Source organism: Lepisosteus oculatus, chromosome 10 (genome assembly GCF_040954835.1).
Source record: "Lepisosteus oculatus isolate fLepOcu1 chromosome 10, fLepOcu1.hap2, whole genome shotgun sequence".
Lineage (NCBI taxonomy): Eukaryota > Metazoa > Chordata > Actinopteri > Semionotiformes > Lepisosteidae > Lepisosteus > Lepisosteus oculatus.
Window position 1 is genome coordinate 18,731,916 of NC_090705.1, and position 18,508 is coordinate 18,750,423.

Consider the following 18,508-nt stretch of genomic DNA (forward strand, 5'->3'; position numbering starts at 1 on the left):
CTTCAAAACCCTCTACACCATCAGAAGAGGCAATTTCCACAGACAAGCACATATTTAGAGTGAAGAGCCCCGTTGTTAAGGCTGAAAGGGTTTTAAGAGCACAATTTCCGCAATGGTTCTCTTAATTGAAAATAAAACATTCACAGGTTGGGAGGTTGCCTTTTTAAAAGTCGTTTAACGTTTTCCAAGAACAATTTAAACATGGTTGACAGTGTGGTGAACAAGATTGTGGTGAAGCAACTCGCTGTGGCACATTTTCAGCTTTGCTGACTTAAGTTAAAAGCAGCAGTTCACCTTACCAGCTGCATTCATGCTTCTGTACATTTGAAGCAAATACCAAAGTGACATCATCAGAAATCTTACACCTCCGCGATGCCCACTGCTTACTGGGAGTGAAAACAAGAGAGTACAGCTAATAATCGCACAAAAGGATCCCAAAGCACTTAACATGTACATTATTTATCTTAACTATAACCTACCTATGCTTCTTTTCCAAGCAAAGAAATCAGTCTTTAAAACATGTCTACAATAAAAATGTGTCAGCTTCCTGGAAAATAGTATGATTTTTGGCATCCAGTCTTTTTCAGAGCATAAATTGCATTCAAATTCAAAAATGCATTTTTATTGTATTACAGTGCACCATAGCTTTATCTCAAACAAATACCTGCTGAATGCTTCAAAACTCTTAACAAATAACCTTTTTCAGAAATTACTACTTCAGATATTTGTATTACTGTAGACGCCTTGTCCTATTGTACAGTATGTTAAACTAAACAGGTCTGTAACAAACTGACTAAATAAAAATGGTTTTAATGAGAGTAAAACTCTTAAACTCTAAAAACTGTTATATGGATCAAGCTCTAGTGAAAAGATATGACTTTTAAAATGTCCACAGTTGTAGAGTTAGGAAAGATTTCCTGCATTTATATCTTAATATCTGTACTTACAGTATATCATTATATCTCAGACAGACAACTGTAAAACACTGAAACCACAGGACTGGGATCTGATTAGGTCTGCAAGCAAATACAAGCATCACCAGCATGACAGACAAACCAGATCCATGATGCTCAATAATATGACCAATAAGCAGCATGTAAATACTAAATAGTAAAGGTCCCAACATGAATAAGAATGTTTTATAAGGAATATGAGAGTTTTATTTCAGTACAGGACAGAACAGAATATAAAATTATATTACAGTTAACAGGAAATCCTTAGAAGTACATATGATGTGTGTACTTATATGCTTGCATGTACAGTACAGTACATGGATGTTGATTCTATGAGTCTGTATGTGTGTGTTATAGGAGTAGTAGTAATATTGGAATTTGCATAATGTGAGATAAATTCAAGCACATGAAGCACAATCTGTTACAGTATTGTACACCCTTTGTATTTTTCTTGGTATTTTAATGCATTAGTGCAGATCAGAAAAACACTTCGTGAAAGTTTTACATTTTGATCCAATCACAGGTTTTTCACACTCAACTTTTTTTTTCACACAGCTACGCTGCTATAATCCTATTAAAATAAAAAAATGTTGTGTAAACACCAACCCACCTGCAGATATGTCTATTTTTGAAGTCTCCTTTACACAGACTGAGCTTTGTAACAAAACCATGGAATAAACGTGTAATTGTGATTTTCCTAAGACTCTTCATACAAACATTTCCATTTTTCTTTTTAATTTTTTTAATTTAATTTCCTAGTATATCAGTAAAGTGTATCATCAGAGCCTGACATCTGAGAAAACAACAAAGGCTCTATCTTACATTGAATGGCAAAGCTAAAAAGTTGTGATAAACATTAAAGGTTTCACTCCCAGTCCTACAAGTAAAGCACAAAAACAAGGATTAAAGTACAGATGAATGTCGTACTACAAGCCCTGACCCAGAGCCCCAGAACCAGGAAGCTGTACAGTGGGCAGGGAGAGCCCCAGCACCAGGAAGCTGTACAGTGGACAGGGGAACCCCAGAACAGGAAGCTGTACAGTGGGCAGGAAGAGCCCCAGAACGGGAAGCTGTACAGTGGGCAGGAAGAGCCCCAGAACAGGAAGTTGTACAGTGGACAGGGAGAGCCCCAGAACAGGAAGCTGTACAGTGGACAGGGAGAGCCTCAGCACCAGGAAGCTGTACAGTGGGCAGGAAGAGCCCCAGAACCATGAAGCTGTACAGTGGGCAGGGAGAGCCCCAGAACGGGAAGCTGTACAGTGGGCAGGGATAGCCCCAGAACAGGAAGCTGTACAGTGGACAGGGAGAGCCCCAGAACAGGAAGCTGTACAGTGGACAGGGAGAGCCCCAGCACCAGGAAGCTGTACAGTGGGCAGGGAGAGCCCCAGAACCATGAAGCTGTACAGTGGGCAGGGAGAGCCCCAGAACGGGAAGCTGTACAGTGGGCAGGGAGAGCCCCAGAACCATGAAGCTGTACAGTGGGCAGGGAGAGCCCCAGAATGGGAAGCTGTACAGTGGGCAGGAAGAGCCCCAGAACGGGAAGCTGTACAGTGGGCAGGAAGAGCCCCAGAACAGGAAGCTGTACAGTGGACAGGGAGAGCCTCAGCACCAGGAAGCTGTACAGTGGGCAGGAAGAGCCCCAGAACGGGAAGCTGTACAGTGGGCAGGGGCCCCAGAACCATGAAGCTGTACAGTGGGCAGGGAGAGCCCCAGAACAGGAAGCTGTACAGTGGACAGGGAGAGCCCCAGAACGGGAAGCTGTACAGTGGGCAGGGAGAGCCCCAGAACAGGAAGCTGTACAGTGGACAGGGAGAGCCCCAGAACAGGAAGCTGTACAGTGGGCAGGAAGAGCCCCAGAACCATGAAGCTGTACAGTGGACAGGGAGAACCCCAGAACGGGAAGCTGTACAGTGGGCAGGAAGAGCCCCAGAACGGGAAGCTTTACAGTGGGCAGGAAGAGCCCCAGAACGGGAAGCTGTACAGTGGGCAGGAAGAGCCCCAGAACGGGAAGCTGCACAGTGGGCAGGAAGAGCCCCAGAACAGGAAGCTGTACAGTGGGCAGGGAGAGCCCCAGAACCATGAAGCTGTACAGTGGGCAGGAAGAGCCCCAGAACAGGAAGCTGTACAGTGGGCAGGAAGAGCCCCAGAACAGGAAGCTGTACAGTGGGCAGGGAGAGCCCCAGAACAGGAAGCTGTACAGTGGGCAGGGAGAGCCCCAGAACAGGAAGCTGTACAGTGGGCAGGAAGAGCCCCAGAACGGGAAGCTGTACAGTGGGCAGGAAGAGCCCCAGAACCATGAAGCTGTACAGTGGGCAGGGAGAGCCCCAGAACCATGAAGCTGTACAGTGGGCAGGAAGAGCCCCAGAACAGGAAGCTCTACAGTGGGCAGGAAGAGCCCCAGAACAGGAAGCTCTACAGTGGGCAGGAAGAGCCCCAGAACAGGAAGCTGTACAGTGGGCAGGGAGAGCCCCAGAACAGGAAGCTGTACAGTGGGCAGGGAGAGCCCCAGAACAGGAAGCTGTACAGTGGGCAGGGAGAGCCCCAGAACGGGAAGCTGTACAGTGGGCAGGAAGAGCCCCAGAACAGGAAGCTGTACAGTGGGCAGGAAGAGCCCCAGAACGGGAAGCTGTACAGTGGGCAGGAAGAGCCCCAGAACGGGAAGCTGTACAGTGGGCAGGAAGAGCCCCAGAACGGGAAGCTGTACAGTGGGCAGGAAGAGCCCCAGAACAGGAAGCTGTACAGTGGACAGGGAGAGCCCCAGAACGGGAAGCTGTACAGTGGGCAGGGAGAGCCCCAGAACAGGAAGCTGTACAGTGGGCAGGAAGAGCCCCAGAACCATGAAGCTGTACAGTGGGCAGGGAGAGCCCCAGAACGGGAAGCTGTACAGTGGGCAGGAAGAGCCCCAGAACGGGAAGCTGTACAGTGGACAGGGAGAGCCCCAGCACCAGGAAGCTGTACAGTGGACAGGGAGAGCCCCAGCACCAGGAAGCTGTACAGTGGACAGGGAGAGCCCCAGCACCAGGAAGCTGTACAGTGGACAGGGAGAGCCCCAACACCAGGAAGCTGTACAGTGGGAAGGGAGAGCCTCAGCACCAGGAAGCTGTACAGTGGACAGGGAGAGCCTCAGAACAGGAAGCTGTACAGTGGGCAGGGGGAGCCCCAGCACCAGGAAGCTGTACAGTGGACAGGGAGAGCCCCAGCACCAGGAAGCTGTACAGTGGGCAGGGAGAGCCCCAGCACCAGGAAGCTGTACAGTGGGCAGGGAGAGCCCCAGAACGGGAAGCTGTACAGTGGGCAGGGAGAGCCCCAGCACCAGGAAGCTGTACAGTGGGCAGGGAGAGCCCCAGCACCAGGAAGCTGTATAGTGGACAGGGAGAGCCTCAGCACCAGGAAGCTGTCTTTTTGGGGAGCAGAAAGAGCACAAGAACCTGGAAGATGTCTACTCAGCAAGTAGGAAGAACCCCTGAACCTGGAAGGTAGTAGATCAAATAGAGCCTGAACTCCCCCAGTTGCTGGGGTCACACACAGCTCTCTGATCTCACTCTACGCACAATAACATCTCAATAGATCAGACCACAGAGGGACAGTACACAGCCTTTGTTACTCCCCTCTTGCCCATTACAAATTGTGGAAAGAAAAGAAATATCTATGAGTGACAGAATATGAAAAGAAATTCCAAGATCCAGAAATAACAGTGGAGCACACTAAGCTTGTGCTTATTTAGCCAGGGGCTGGCATCAGACAGTTTGAAAAATACATACTCTTACTGTAACATACATCTTATACTCCTATTATACATAGATACTCTTATCGTTACACAGTACTATATTTTAAAACAAAAACAACCCTGGTGGAAAAAATAACTTAACGAGAAAGCAGATGGTCATTTTAGGCAGGCCCATCTGGAAATTTTCCAACAGACCAAACCATCACAAAGCTGATCGTGATGGAAATAGTCCTGAGAATGTGGTTAATAAACACACGCTATTATTTGTTGTGTTTTTCAAGCAATACTCTAGATGAGAACATGCAATGGAAATAATCATAAACTCTTAAAACTGTACTGAATACCGCTGAGTCAATGACCCGAGCAGCACATAGCTGGCTGTAATCCAAACACAGGATTTTCCACAGATGTGTTGAAGAAAAACACAGTGATATCATAGAGCCACTATTGACTTTTTTCTCTGGTAACTCGATAAACTACATTTAAAATTGGAAAAGAGTAAAAGTTAAGAATAGAGCACCCTGCACAATCACACACTAAGATGTCAAGTTTTGCTGTTTGGTTAATTTAGTGATAAATCAGTGCATCAGAACTGTGAACAAAACAATGTAAATTAGACACTACACAGTCTGTCAGGACACAAAATACAAAATAATATGCCGGCAACCAAAAACCAGGCACTACATCATGCTTTTCACGTATGGACAAAATGGAGGAAGAACGATGTTCACATAATAAAAGTGTGATTTTCTGCTCAGGCTTGGGAGATGACTATTGATAATTGGTAAAGATTCTGCAGAATCTGTTATAAATCTTGAAAAGATTATACAAATATAAGTAATTTTATACAACTTAATTTACATTAGGCTGTGTATAAATCTAATTTTAGCACAGTTTTCACAACTGAAAAGTAACACAGCTCATGCCAAGCCTACGACGTGGAATTTCCAGGTATAGAGAGAAAGTTCTCTGCAGAAAAACATTACATTTCCTTTCAATTAAACGGCTCTGCACTGTAAGGATGTAGTGGTGGTAAATAGTTTGTTACCTGTATGAGTCCTGTTGTGCCTCACTAGCTGGCTAGGTTTAGCGAAGGCCTTGTCACAGGAAGAACATTTGAAAATCTTCGGCCTCTGAGAACTCAGCGAGGGCCCCTGCTGGTGAATGTGCTCATGCTCCTAATTTTGGAAACAAGAAGAAAGAAACCGGTGATTTGACTGTCAGTACACTAGCCAGGAAATTACTGATGACCATCTTCACTGAACAAGCTTCACTCACTCACAAGCTGTCAGCTCCTCAGCTTTTCTGTTCTAACGCCATTAGAACAGAAACAGGTGCTTAGCTCACTCCCACATAGCCTTCAAACAAACACAAGAGAACCTGGGACACATTCACTTGTTTTTAACTATGTAATAGTCAGTCAGATACTAGACACCTGTATCCACTCAGATTCACAGAGACTTCAGTCTCTAAAAGATGGAGAGCAAAGAGGTAGCTTACTCAGAGCAATGCACAGTGAGTCAGGGGTATAGCTGTGGGGCTCAAAGCTTTAGGTGTTGGTATTTTATTACAACAAATATTCCATTACTTCCAATATCGTTCATTACAGTACTATTCTAATTGACTTTCTGTGAAGGCTTTTTAAAATTTATTTTAACTAAATAAATTAATTGATGCTGTCTGATAAAGGAAGCATATCCAAGTTACTTTACTGACCTCAGTGATGAATCCGTAATAAATATTACAGAACAGAAACAAGAAGACCTGTACCAAGAACCAAGATGATAAAGTGGGAACAACTTAGTTACAGATAATGTACGTTACTGACAGAGACTATTGCACTTCAAGTATACATGATCACACCCAACATTATGACTTAAATGACAAAATGCATTTTCTTCTAAAACTCTGACCATTCCTATTATCCATCCCATCATCAGTTTAACAGTAATCAGTTTTGTTGCAGGTTTCTTATTCTTGTGAGAGTCATGGAAAACTGGTTCCTAAAAGCACAAGAACCACAAGGTGGGATTGACAGAGCAGAATGCCAGTTATAGAACTAGAAACATACTATAAAACACTAAAATTCTATTTTCTCAGTAAAAGTTATGCATTCAGGGAAGTAATCCATAAAAATCTTATTTCCTCTAATGTCTTGTATAATGCAGCTGTTGGACTCGTTTTGTTTTTTAAAGACTGTTTGCTGGGATACCAGGACTAACCTTTCTCCCTGTGGCAGCAAATTAAAAGAACTTTAAAGGACATTATCAAAGCCTCCTCAACCTTAACATGATTAAACTCACTGTACACTTCACTGAAGGCTGTGTGTTTTCAACTTTAAAACTTTTACTAAGGAACAGAGTTGGAGGAAATCTTCCATGCACTACTAAACATTAATATTTTAAGCAGTCTGCATGTATTTCTTTCTAACACTCCGGACTGTATAACCAGTAGTTTACTTTTTGTTGAATTTGAAACCAATGAAAATATTAAGAAATGCAGTGTATAGCTATTCATATTTTTGTGCGTTTAGGACAGACAAACTCATTCACAGCTGTAACAAGCAATTTGCCACACTCAGCTAAACAAAATGCTTTAGTCATTTAATTTACTCACTCTGAACTCTTTTAAGGGCAAACTGAAGTTATGCACATATTCTAACAAAAGTGAATATATGTACTATATACTGCATACAAGACAGTATTTCAGTTTACTCTGTGATCTTCCTTTCACAAAAATGTTCAGAATTTCATGGAGCATTGTTAAAAAAGCTTGTATTTATATACAGGAGACAGTCCCTTCCTTATGTGCAGGTTCTTTACAAGAAAAAATGGGATTGTCCTGTTGCAGACAATGTCAATTTGAGAAAGAAAGAATGAATTAAAAAATCTCAGTCCTTTGAATGTAGGTTAAAGATTCATAATATAAATTCACTGAACAATATTACTGCTGAAGAAAAACAAGCATTACAAAGGCAAGATTTTAACACATATATAGTGTGTATTTATATACGGATGTATAATACTGAACTTTCTTTAAAGCTATGAAAATAGTAGACTTGTGTTGCAGAGGTGTTTTTCACTCTGTGTTTAAGGAATGTTAGTGGAGACGTACGCTTGGTCATCTTGTGAGGTATATGAATTCCTGCACATTGTGCCCATCACAGTGGTCACTGGGATAAGTAACCACTCTTATAGGTTATCATAGGCCAGATGAGGCTGCCCCAGCCCACTCAACCTCCTACCAATTACAATTCTGTTTCATTCAAAAACATCCACTGTGCTGAAACCGCAGAAGCTTTTTTGTGGTGCAACAACAGTCGGAAACCCAGTTTGATTCACATTACAAGCTGTTATTTTTCAAGGAGTTCCTCCTCATTTCCAGATGCAGCTCTGATTCATTCACACAGATGCACTCTAGCCCTCATCACTGAATCTTGAATGAAGAAGAGGTCTGGGCTAACTCTGTAACTCTCTTGATTACGTTTCCTCCAAAATGAATTGTGCTTGATATTAGATTCCCTTCAGATCAGTACCCCTTCATATTGTTGCAGGGAATGTGGTGGCCAAACAGAATGAACACAAACAGGCCATTCCCTATGTGGGTTGGACATGGGAAAGACGAGTTTCATGCAAAACTGAAATACAAACAGAAACAAAGCTGTACTGTACCTTGAGGTGGGTTGCCCTCTTGAAAGCTTTGCTGCAGACCCGACACACATGACACCTCTCCTTCCCATGGGCCTGCCTGCAGTGACGCCTCAACATGATGGTGGTGGGGAACACCTGGTTGCAGTAGAAGCACTGGTTCAACTGGGTGGACGGCTCGACTGCACTGTCCTTCAGGGGGTGTCTGCTCACTTCTGGCACCTTCAAGAGTGAAATTAAACTTTAAGATATTGGACACTAGCAGGCAGTAAATCCAGATTGAACACATACCTTTACTCCACACGACAATTTACTCTGCTAACTGCCATATCACCACAAAACAGATGTAGTGTTTGACAATTAATGCCTAATTGTGTAAAGATTTCTGCTCTCAGCTAGCGGTCTTACTCCTGCTGGAATTGTAAGTTTCCATTTGGTGAACACCTGCAAATACTTAATTTTTCTCTTCAGAGCTTCGCTTTAATTAAGCAGCACCCCTTTAATGCAAACATGCATTTAGGTCTGTCATTTACTTTTTCCTCATTCTGCAAACGCTACTTAAATTCTCAACAAGAAAGAGACATTCTTTGAGTCATAAATCATTTCGATATACATTGTTCCAATTAAGAAATACAAATCTCCGATATAGCCTATTATGTGCAGTTTTCATCTTGATTTGAAACAGCATCAGACCCAAATCATTAAAAAACAATGTGCAGAAATCTAGCACCATAAACTTCATTATACAGCAACCAAAGGTTTTTTCAATCCCACACTGCATTACAAAAGAGGTCATTGTAGTGCCTTATAAATATATTATAATTATTAATACATCTTAATTTGTTTTCTTTAACTGCTTTGAAGATTAGTTTTTGCTTTTTTCTTTATTTTAGCTTTCCTTACGTGTTGATAACATTTTACTGTTTTGAGGGTAAGTTCCTGCCTGGCACATAAACTAAACAAAATGTGGAACCATTATCTATTGAGATAACACTATCACAACTGAGTGCCATCTGATGTACCAGAGCTTTAGTCTCAATCTGGGAGATGAAGTAATTGTTTTCTTCTTTATCGTTTGTATCTTTTTGCTTCTCAATTTAGAATAAAGACAGTAATCCGGAATTAAACCAAATTTACAACCGGAGTTAAGCAACTCAGAAAAAATTGAAAATGTAGGTGAATCAGTCAATAGATGACCATTTGTTTTTTTTCAAAAATGAAAAAAGGAGATGTTTCTATGTACAGTACACAGTGTATTTATGAACCAGGGGATTCAGGTTTCCCAGATAATAAAGGCTACCACAGTTGAAGCAAACAAAACGGCTGTCCAGATGACTCAGACAGAAAAAACTGTTGTGTTACTATGGGTATTGCATAAACATAAAACAGTGCATTCATAGAAATATAATTTCTATATATACTCTTTTTGGAAAAGTTTCAGAATCCTTACGACACTGTAGTTATAGTAAATGTTTTTCTACTCTACCACTCCCTCATGAAGTGAGATGTCATTCCGTATATCTATGTTTTCTCAATTTTAATCTAAGAACTCAGAATTTTATTGATTAAAAACCACATTAACAGGTGGCATGGCCTCAGTACAATACATATTCAATGGGACTAAATGTTGCTCAACAAGACATGCATTTGCACATTGTCAATCATTAAAGTGCTGGAGAATACAGAACAGTATGAAAACCAGTTATTGTTGATATGAAATTGATAAGTGTGTTAGCTGTACGTCAGTGCTGCTCACCCGAAAGCTGTCATCTGTGGCTCCTGCAGTGCTTTGTTGGGGGTGGCTGACAAGTATGACTTGCTGGGAGGGGTTACCAGTCTGCCCTTGGAGACTGGGGTCACTGAGAATGGCAGGGAACTGCTGCCCCTAAAGAAAGGTCACACAAAAGATATACCACTGCAACACTGAACACACAATGTCAAGGCAAAACAAAAATCATTCTAAAGCATAACATCAGCACAAGCATTTAAACCAAACACTAGTCTGTGATCTTGAAGTCAAAATAAATTGAGGAACCACTATAAAGAAACTTCAGTAGAATCCTAAGTATCCATTCTCTCTCGGTCCTGTGCTATCTGAATGAGAGCCACTACTGAACTGCCACACTGACTTGCACTCAATAAGTTAAGGCCAGATCAGAAGAGACACTGAGCTCTCCAGTGAGCTGGAAGTTGATATGTTATTAAGCTGATGCACAGCTGAAAAGTCATTTAGAACTGCTGTGCACAGCAAAATATTTGCAGAAGACAAGAGAAAACTCATCCTCCTTTATAAAACCAATCCCATGTGTCACAATTCAGACTTCAAAACACAGACATATCAAACAGACCAAAGATTCTCTATTTTAATCCTGGAGGACACATATGTTCTGTATCTCAGTCTCAGTCTGCAATATAGAACATACCTCATCACTGAGGCTAATTTAACAGTACTTGTTATTTGGGACCTTTCACTTTAGCTCTTAAAAAGCTGAATGGAGTTAATACTTAGCTTTATCCCCATACCTGTTCCTGGATTTCAGAACTCCCCTCCCTCTGATGTGCAGAATATAAGTAATTGGATCGATGAAGAATTAAGACTTCAATCTGTGGGACAGTTAGTGCTATTCCTACCTTATGCAATTAGACACATACTGAGCTGTTCAGACAGCAGAACTAAGGATGCATCTGCTTAATGCAATACATAAATTAAGAATTGACTGAACAGACGTCACCTGGAGCAGGGTATTTCTGAAACCAAGAGCTCCATGCATTTTAAAGGAAAGGATAAAATGGTCTAATCCAGCAAGCCATTCAATTAAAGGGATGTGAAATTCACCTGCTGAGTGATGTTCAGGGTGACTGTGTCAAGGCTCTCTGACAGCATGCCCTGTGTGTCTGCCAGGGTGAGGGTCACACTGCCATCGGTGCCCACTCCAGCAGAAGACATTACCAGGCTCTGGGAAGTGACCGGGGCTTGCGACAGGGATGTGCTGGAGGGAAGGCTGCTTGCTGGTACATTGTGAAAAGAACACAGGAGCAGTTATGCCCTGCAAATATGTAAGTGTTGCACAAAGCATTCAAGCAGAAAATACCAGTGTGGATTACAAAAATCTTGTAATTCCAAGATCAAGGTAGATGAGATATATCTGGCCTAGCTAACCCTGGTCCTGCAGAACCATAGTCCAAGAAATCTAACAGGTCATAATTAAAGCATCAATTCTGAGCAGTTTAGTAATTAATTGGTTCAATTAAGCTAGGAATGGTCAGCCATAGTCCTTTCAGAGTTACATGGTGGTTGTGTTTTCATTTCTGATCTCTGAACTTCTTAATTCAAATTTTAAATGCAAATGAAAATGTTCCAAGAGTTTTAATTTAATGATCTATTGACCCATAAAACCTGCTGGATTTTGGCTATTCCTGTGCAACCCCCAAGATTTAGTCCAGAGAGTACTAATGCTCCCAATCTAGTAAATGTAAATCAACTGTCTCATTCAAACTGTATCATCCGGTTGTCTTTGAGAGCGTCTCACTTGTCGTTTCTACACTCTTCAAGCTGAAGAGCTGCTTAGACCTCTGTCTATATCAATTCCTCGTGGGTACAAAAATGACCAGCTCAGCTCAAGAGAATGCTTTTCACACAACAATTGCTCCTGTGCATACAAGTGCATAACTGCTCTTATGAGAAGTAAGGTGTAGACTGTTATGTAACGAGGATCAGTGCAAAACCGGAGCACAAGCCTCTCAAGAAGCAGCTTCCAAGGATTCCTGCCCTTCTCACTAGACAAGATCAAGACTTGCCCCAAACCTGTAGCCCAGACACATCTTGCACTTTGTTTTGAGATCTGAACTCTAGTGCATCCCTACAATGTTGAGTTTCTTTTCAGGTCCCATGAATGTGTTCTGCAACACTAATATCAGGATCTCATGTAGGGGACACGGGGAACATTTTTCTTCTTACCTGTGATTCCAGTGCCAGTTGGGCTCTGAGGTAGAAGCTGGTCACTCCCTATTGTCAAACTGGCACCATTTGGCTGTGTAGGGATAGGAGACGTCAATCTAATGCCTCCATTTATCTCGGCACTTCCTGTTGTACCATGCTGCGAGATGATATCTTGACCTTGGGATGATGAAAAACAAGATAATGTGAGTCACATGGATAATCTCAGGAAGCACCTTACCCCATATCTTCTACATTTTTGTCAAGATCACAAGAAGTATCAATTGTTCCAGCTTTCAGTTGCTGCAGACCCTGCATATAGAATTTAAATCTCTTTGAAATAGCGAATACCAATGTTTAAACAGAAAACGTATTGTTTTTTAACATGCTGTTGTGTGAATAGTTTCTACCTTCCTCTAAAGCTCCAATTACCATTTTGCACACTAGAAACATATAAATTTATGCTATATTATAAACACTGAGTGGAATAATTCTACTTGAAAAGACAACAAAAACTATATTGTAGACTTTTTGTACAAACCTATAGGTCTGGAAACACAGAAGTCATTATATTATCAATTAAGCCCAGGTCATAGAAAATACCATTTGAATCCCCTCCTGATCTAAATAAGTAGACACTTCTTTAAAATGATAAAATAACCTGCCTGAGATGTTAATCAGCCTCATAATTAGCTGAGACAGTGGGGTAAATGCAAAATAGTAAGCATTCAAGAACAGTAAAGATATAAATGACAAAAAATATATAACCTGCGGACAAAATCAAAACATTTTTAAATATTTCTATTTTACCGTTTTCAGTTGGCAAACACTACCTAGCTACTGCGAATGAGTTCTGTATTACGTCTCAGTTTACAAATCAAATAAAATCACTACAAATGTGACTCTCCAGCTACGTATATAACATATATACATGTTTTGTCATGAATAATAAAGTACACCTCAAGGAATTAGTCATATCTGCACTATGAACAAGATCCAAAAGGTTTGTAAACACATTCGTACAAACAGAATCTCTGTTTCCAGCCAGTAGAGAGGACAGAGTTAGCTATGAGCAGATCTGCATATTAATGTACAGTATTAACACAGAAGGAGAGGATGGAGGAATGTAGGAGGTTTTGGCACAGAATTTGACAAAACAGGAAAAACTGCGAGAGAAGGGTCCAGCACAGACTAAATAGGCAAACACCAAGTAAGGATGTTTGTCAATAAACAGCTTTCATCAACTCCCACTCCGTTGGAAACAGATTATTCTGATTCACTTTCTTGGTGGATTTAGGACATTCAATATTCAAATGTCTAAGCAAATGTCCAGTATGTAAAGGAACAAGTAATAGATTTACTCCATGCTGAAAAGAGAAGAAAGAAAACAACATTTCGGCCATGGAGCCGTCTTCAGGTGTGAGAGTATGTAGGTGTGAGGTCTGTCCAGTATGTAGTTTCACGTAATCCCAATGGACAGGCTGCAGGCAGAAATACAGAAGGACACTGCACAAAACACTCAAGATATACTATGCTTCCATTTCAACAGTCATCCATCCATTTTCTGAAATACTGTCCTGTATGCAGTATATAGTACATGCATTCATTTTTGTTAGAATATGTACATAACTTCAGCTTGCCCTTAAAAGAGCTCAGAGTGGGTAAATTAAATGACTAAAGCATTTTGTTAAGCTGAGTGTGGCAAATTGCATGTTACAGCTGTGAATGAATTTATCTGTCCTAAACACACAAAAATATGAATAGTTATACACTGCATTTCTTAATATTTTCATTGGTTTCAAATTCAACAAAAAGTAAACTACTGGTTATACAGTCCGGAGTGTTAGAAGGAAATAAATGCAAACTGCTTAAAATATTAATGTTAAGTAGTGCATGGAAGATTTCCTCCAACTCTGTTCCTTAGTAAAAGTTTTAAAGTTGAAAACACACAGCCTTCAGTGAAGTGTACAGTGAGTTTAATCATGTTAAAGTTGAGGAGGCTTTGATAATGTCCTTTAAAGTTCAATACAGAGTCGTGGGGGGGGTCAGAGTCTATCTCAGCAAGCAAAGGGCACAAGACAAAGAATGCCTTGGATGGGACGCCAGTCCATCACAGGGCAGACACACTCAAACACAAACATGCACATACTCACACCAGGGCCCATTTTCCCAGCCCATTTCCAGTATGTTTTTGGACTGCGGGAGGAAACCCACCCGAACTTGGGAAGAACATACAAACTCCACGTAGAAAGCACCTCAGGTCCAGAATTGAACCCAGGACCCTCGCACGGCCAGGCAGCAATGCTAAAAACTGTGCCACCGTGCCACCATCTGTTATTAAAATGCTTTATCTTTTTGGTGATGGTGAAATACATTTTACCAAGCCATTTCAAAGAAATTCAATTAAAAAACCTCTATAAAACAAAATGCAATTTGGGAAGGCTTTGCATAGAAATCTGGTTTCCATGACATCAGCATCGACAGGACAACACAAAATTGTTTTGATATTATTGTATTTGCTCAAAATGGAAATCAATTATTAATAAGCAGGATGATTCATAATACTGCTCATTTTTGCTGGCAAAAGGTTAATAATTATTCAGCCTTAAGTGATTCTCCCACAAAATTAATTTTAATATATTTTTTCACAGAAGAGTTTTGAATTATGCAGGCAGAATACAATAATGGTATAAATAAAACCATTTTAAAAAACTCTTCAACTGGTTATGTACATACAAAAATATTTTAGTGTTTCTTTGTAATAAATATTTTAAAGGATTATTTTTTTCTGTGAAGTGTCTTGCTACTTATTATGTAATAAGAAATCATATACACAAAAATACAAAAACAAAGAGTTTTTAACCTCAGGAAAAAGCTTCTGGATTATTAAAGTAACACATAACATTTCTATATTTTTTACTCTTTACCAAAATAAGTATTTAGGATGTTTACAACACTTAAAACCAGTAGGCTGGTTGGACAGGTCTCAAGAGATGGCTGATATTACTATTAGTAAAATCAAGGACCGAGATGTCTACAGAGCACTGATATACAGTGCCTTGTGAAAGTATTCGGCCCCCTTGAACTTTTCAACCTTTTGCCACATTTCAGGCTTCAAACATAAAGATATAAATTTTTTATTTTATGTGAAGAATCACCAACAAGTGGGACACAATTGTGAAGTGGAACGAAATCTATTGGATTTTTGAAACTTTTTTAACTAATAAAAAAAATGAAAAGTGGGGCGTGCAAAATTATTCGGCCCCCTTGCGTTAATACTTTGTAGAGCCACCTTTTGCTGCGATTACAGCTGCAAGTCGCTTGGGGTATGTCTCTATCAGTTTTGCACATCGAGAGACTGAAATTCTTGCCCATTCTTCCTTGCAAAACAGCTCGAGCTCAGTGAGGTTGGATGGAGAGCGTTTGTGAACAGCAGTTTTCAGCTCTTTCCACAGATTCTCGATTGGATTCAGGTCTGGACTTTGACTTGGCCATTCAAACACCTGGATACGTTTATTTGTGAACCATTCCTTTGTAGATTTTGCTGTATGTTTGGGATCATTGTCTTGTTGGAAGATAAATCTCCGTCCCAGTTTCAGGTCTTTTGCAGACTCCAACAGGTTTTCATCCAGAATGGTCCTGTATTTGGCTGCATCCATCTTCCCCTCAATTTTAACCATCTTCCCTGTCCCTGCTGAAGAAAAGCAGGCCCAAACCATGATGCTGCCACCACCATGTTTGACAGTGGGGATGGTGTGTTGAGGGTGATGAGCTGTGTTGCTTTTACGCCAAACATATCGTTTTGCATTGTGGCCAAAAAGTTCGATTTTGGTTTCATCTGACCAGAGCACCTTCTTCCACATGTTTGGGGTGTCTCCCAGGTGGCTTGTGGCAAACTTTAGACGAGACTTTTTATGGATATCTTTGAGAAATGGCTTTCTTCTTGCCACTCTTCCATAAAGGCCAGATTTGTGCAGTGTAAGACTGATTGTTGTCCTATGGACAGACTCTCCCACCTCAGCTGTAGTTCTCTGCAGTTCATCCAGAGTGATCATGGGCCTCTTGGCTGCATCTCTGATCAGTCTTCTCCTTGTCTGAGCTGAAAGTTTAGAGGGACGGCCAGGTCTTGGTAGATTTGCAGTGGTCTGATACTCCTTCCATTTCAAGATGATCGCTTGCACAGTGCTCCTTGGGATGTTTGAAGCTTGGGAAATCTTTGTGTATCCAAATCCGGCTTTAAACTTCTCCACAACAGTATTACGGACCTGCCTGGTGTGTTCCTTGGTCTTCATGATGCTCTCTGCGCTTTCAACAGAACCTTGAGACTATCACAGAGCAGGTGCATTTATACAGAGACTTGATTACACACAGGTGGATTCTATTTATCACCATCAGTCATTTAGGACAACTTTGGATCATTCAGAGATCCTCGCTGAACTTCTGGAGTGAGTTTGCTGCACTGAAAGTAAAGGGGCCGAATAATTTTGCACGCCCCACTTTTCATTTTTTTATTAGTTAAAAAAGTTTCAAAAATCCAATAGATTTCGTTCCACTTCACAATTGTGTCCCACTTGTTGGTGATTCTTCACATAAAATAAAAAATTTATATCTTTATGTTTGAAGCCTGAAATGTGGCAAAAGGTTGAAAAGTTCAAGGGGGCCGAATACTTTCGCAAGGCACTGTAGTACACAGGAGATCTTCAGAGTGAAAAAATGCACAACCTTTGCTCCTATTTATTTTGCAGCATGGAATTAAGCTTGTTCTTTTGCAGCTTGCGTTATGCCACAGCTATCTGCTCTGACAGCTTGAGACGCACCTCTAAATCATTCATAGCTGTGCGGTTTCAAAGTACAACTTAAATACTGCAGCTCTGAATAATTCTTAGACCACACCAGGTAAACTAAAAGTAAAGTAAGACCACCTTCAGACAGTGACATCCAGAAACTTGAAAGACAGTGTCTTCTTTTGAGAGGGGTCATAGAACCAGATCAATATGAACAAAACCTTAAGAAAAGTAATAGGAAGTACTGTATTACTTGTCCCTGGTGCCTGTTTGTTCATTGGCACTCTCCCCTGTCAATACACTGCGAAAACTGGACTCCTGACAGTTTGCAGAACAGCACTCAAATGAAGAAATGTCATAAAAAAAATAAGAAGCATATTTACAGAGAACAACATGGAGGGAAAAAGTACAATTTACCTTCTATACATGATATTTGGACATTTATAATAGGGATAAGTTGCATTTGTACTGGGAAAACAATTTCAAAGTTGCACTATTTCCAATTAAACCTCTATTTAAACACATAATCAATTATTTAGAACGTATTCTTATTTAAGATTCTCTGGAAGACACCCATTTCTAAAGCAGGGGATTTCAGTGAAAGGAGTGAAACTCCATGCTCAAGGGGGCAACAGCAGTGCTCCTCCTGGGATTTAAACCCAAAAGCTTACAGTCACAATTCAAGACCCCCTACTACCACACTACTGACTACTAGGATCCTCACTCAAGGAGCACCCACATGTAAACTGTAATAGTCCATTAGCTCTTCTGAATTTTTACTGATGATATGCATGTGTCACTGACACGTTTTCTTGGGCATGTAAAACAATGGCTTGGAATAAGAAATGGTTGATAAATGTCAAAATAACAGAACAGTCATACCACAGTTACAGCCCCTGAGAATTAGTCCTAAAAAGCTAGATTAATTCAACAGACAGCTTGAAAACTCAGCAGGGAGCATTTCTTCTTAATTTGACTGAAGAAATGAAGTCGCTGAATGTCAGTATGTAAGAGTGACTTTGATGGGAGAAACATGGGCAGAGAAGATACAGCTCAAGAGAGAAACAACTTTTACAAATTAACCTTCGTTTATTATTAGTGCAAGACTTGCTGATGTGCTGTTGTAAAGCAGGGCAGCAAGCTGCTGTGAGGGTCTACTTGTTCTCTCCTTGCCAACGTTCTCTACAGGAATGATACACAGAGGCCTGGAAAGACGGAGGTACACAGAGGAGTGACTGAATTTAACCAAATGGAACAGACCACAAACAGTAAATGACTGCAAAAATTAACAAAAACTGTCCCACGTACACCACCTGTTTCAGCATTTTTTGCTCTGTGGTGAGTTTAGTATTCACAGCCAATGTTGGGCCAGCAGTCTACTGAGAAACTGAACTTCGAAAAGCATGAGATTGGGTTCACCGAGTGCAGCACTGCTACAGGTCTGTGAATGAGCTTTCTGA

The 18,508-nt window shown here is 41.0% G+C and overlaps 1 protein-coding gene across 3 annotated transcripts in view; it reads right to left on the minus strand.

The window, feature by feature from the left end:
* LOC102693236 (zinc finger protein 236) overlaps positions 1-18,508 on the minus strand; it is a 99,339-nt gene that overhangs the window by 5,656 nt on the left and 75,175 nt on the right. For all 3 annotated transcript variants that reach the window (XR_001479546.2, XM_015357165.2, XM_015357163.2), the window contains exons 26-30: positions 12,286-12,444; positions 11,164-11,336; positions 10,084-10,212; positions 8,352-8,549; positions 5,729-5,858 (exon numbers count right to left, since the gene is read on the minus strand). Coding sequence is in view for 2 of the 3 variants with exons in the window: in XM_015357165.2 (XP_015212651.2) it covers positions 5,729-5,858; positions 8,352-8,549; positions 10,084-10,212; positions 11,164-11,336; positions 12,286-12,444 (789 nt within the window). In the remaining variant the exon portion in view is untranslated. The remainder of the gene's footprint in view (positions 1-5,728; positions 5,859-8,351; positions 8,550-10,083; positions 10,213-11,163; positions 11,337-12,285; positions 12,445-18,508) is intronic.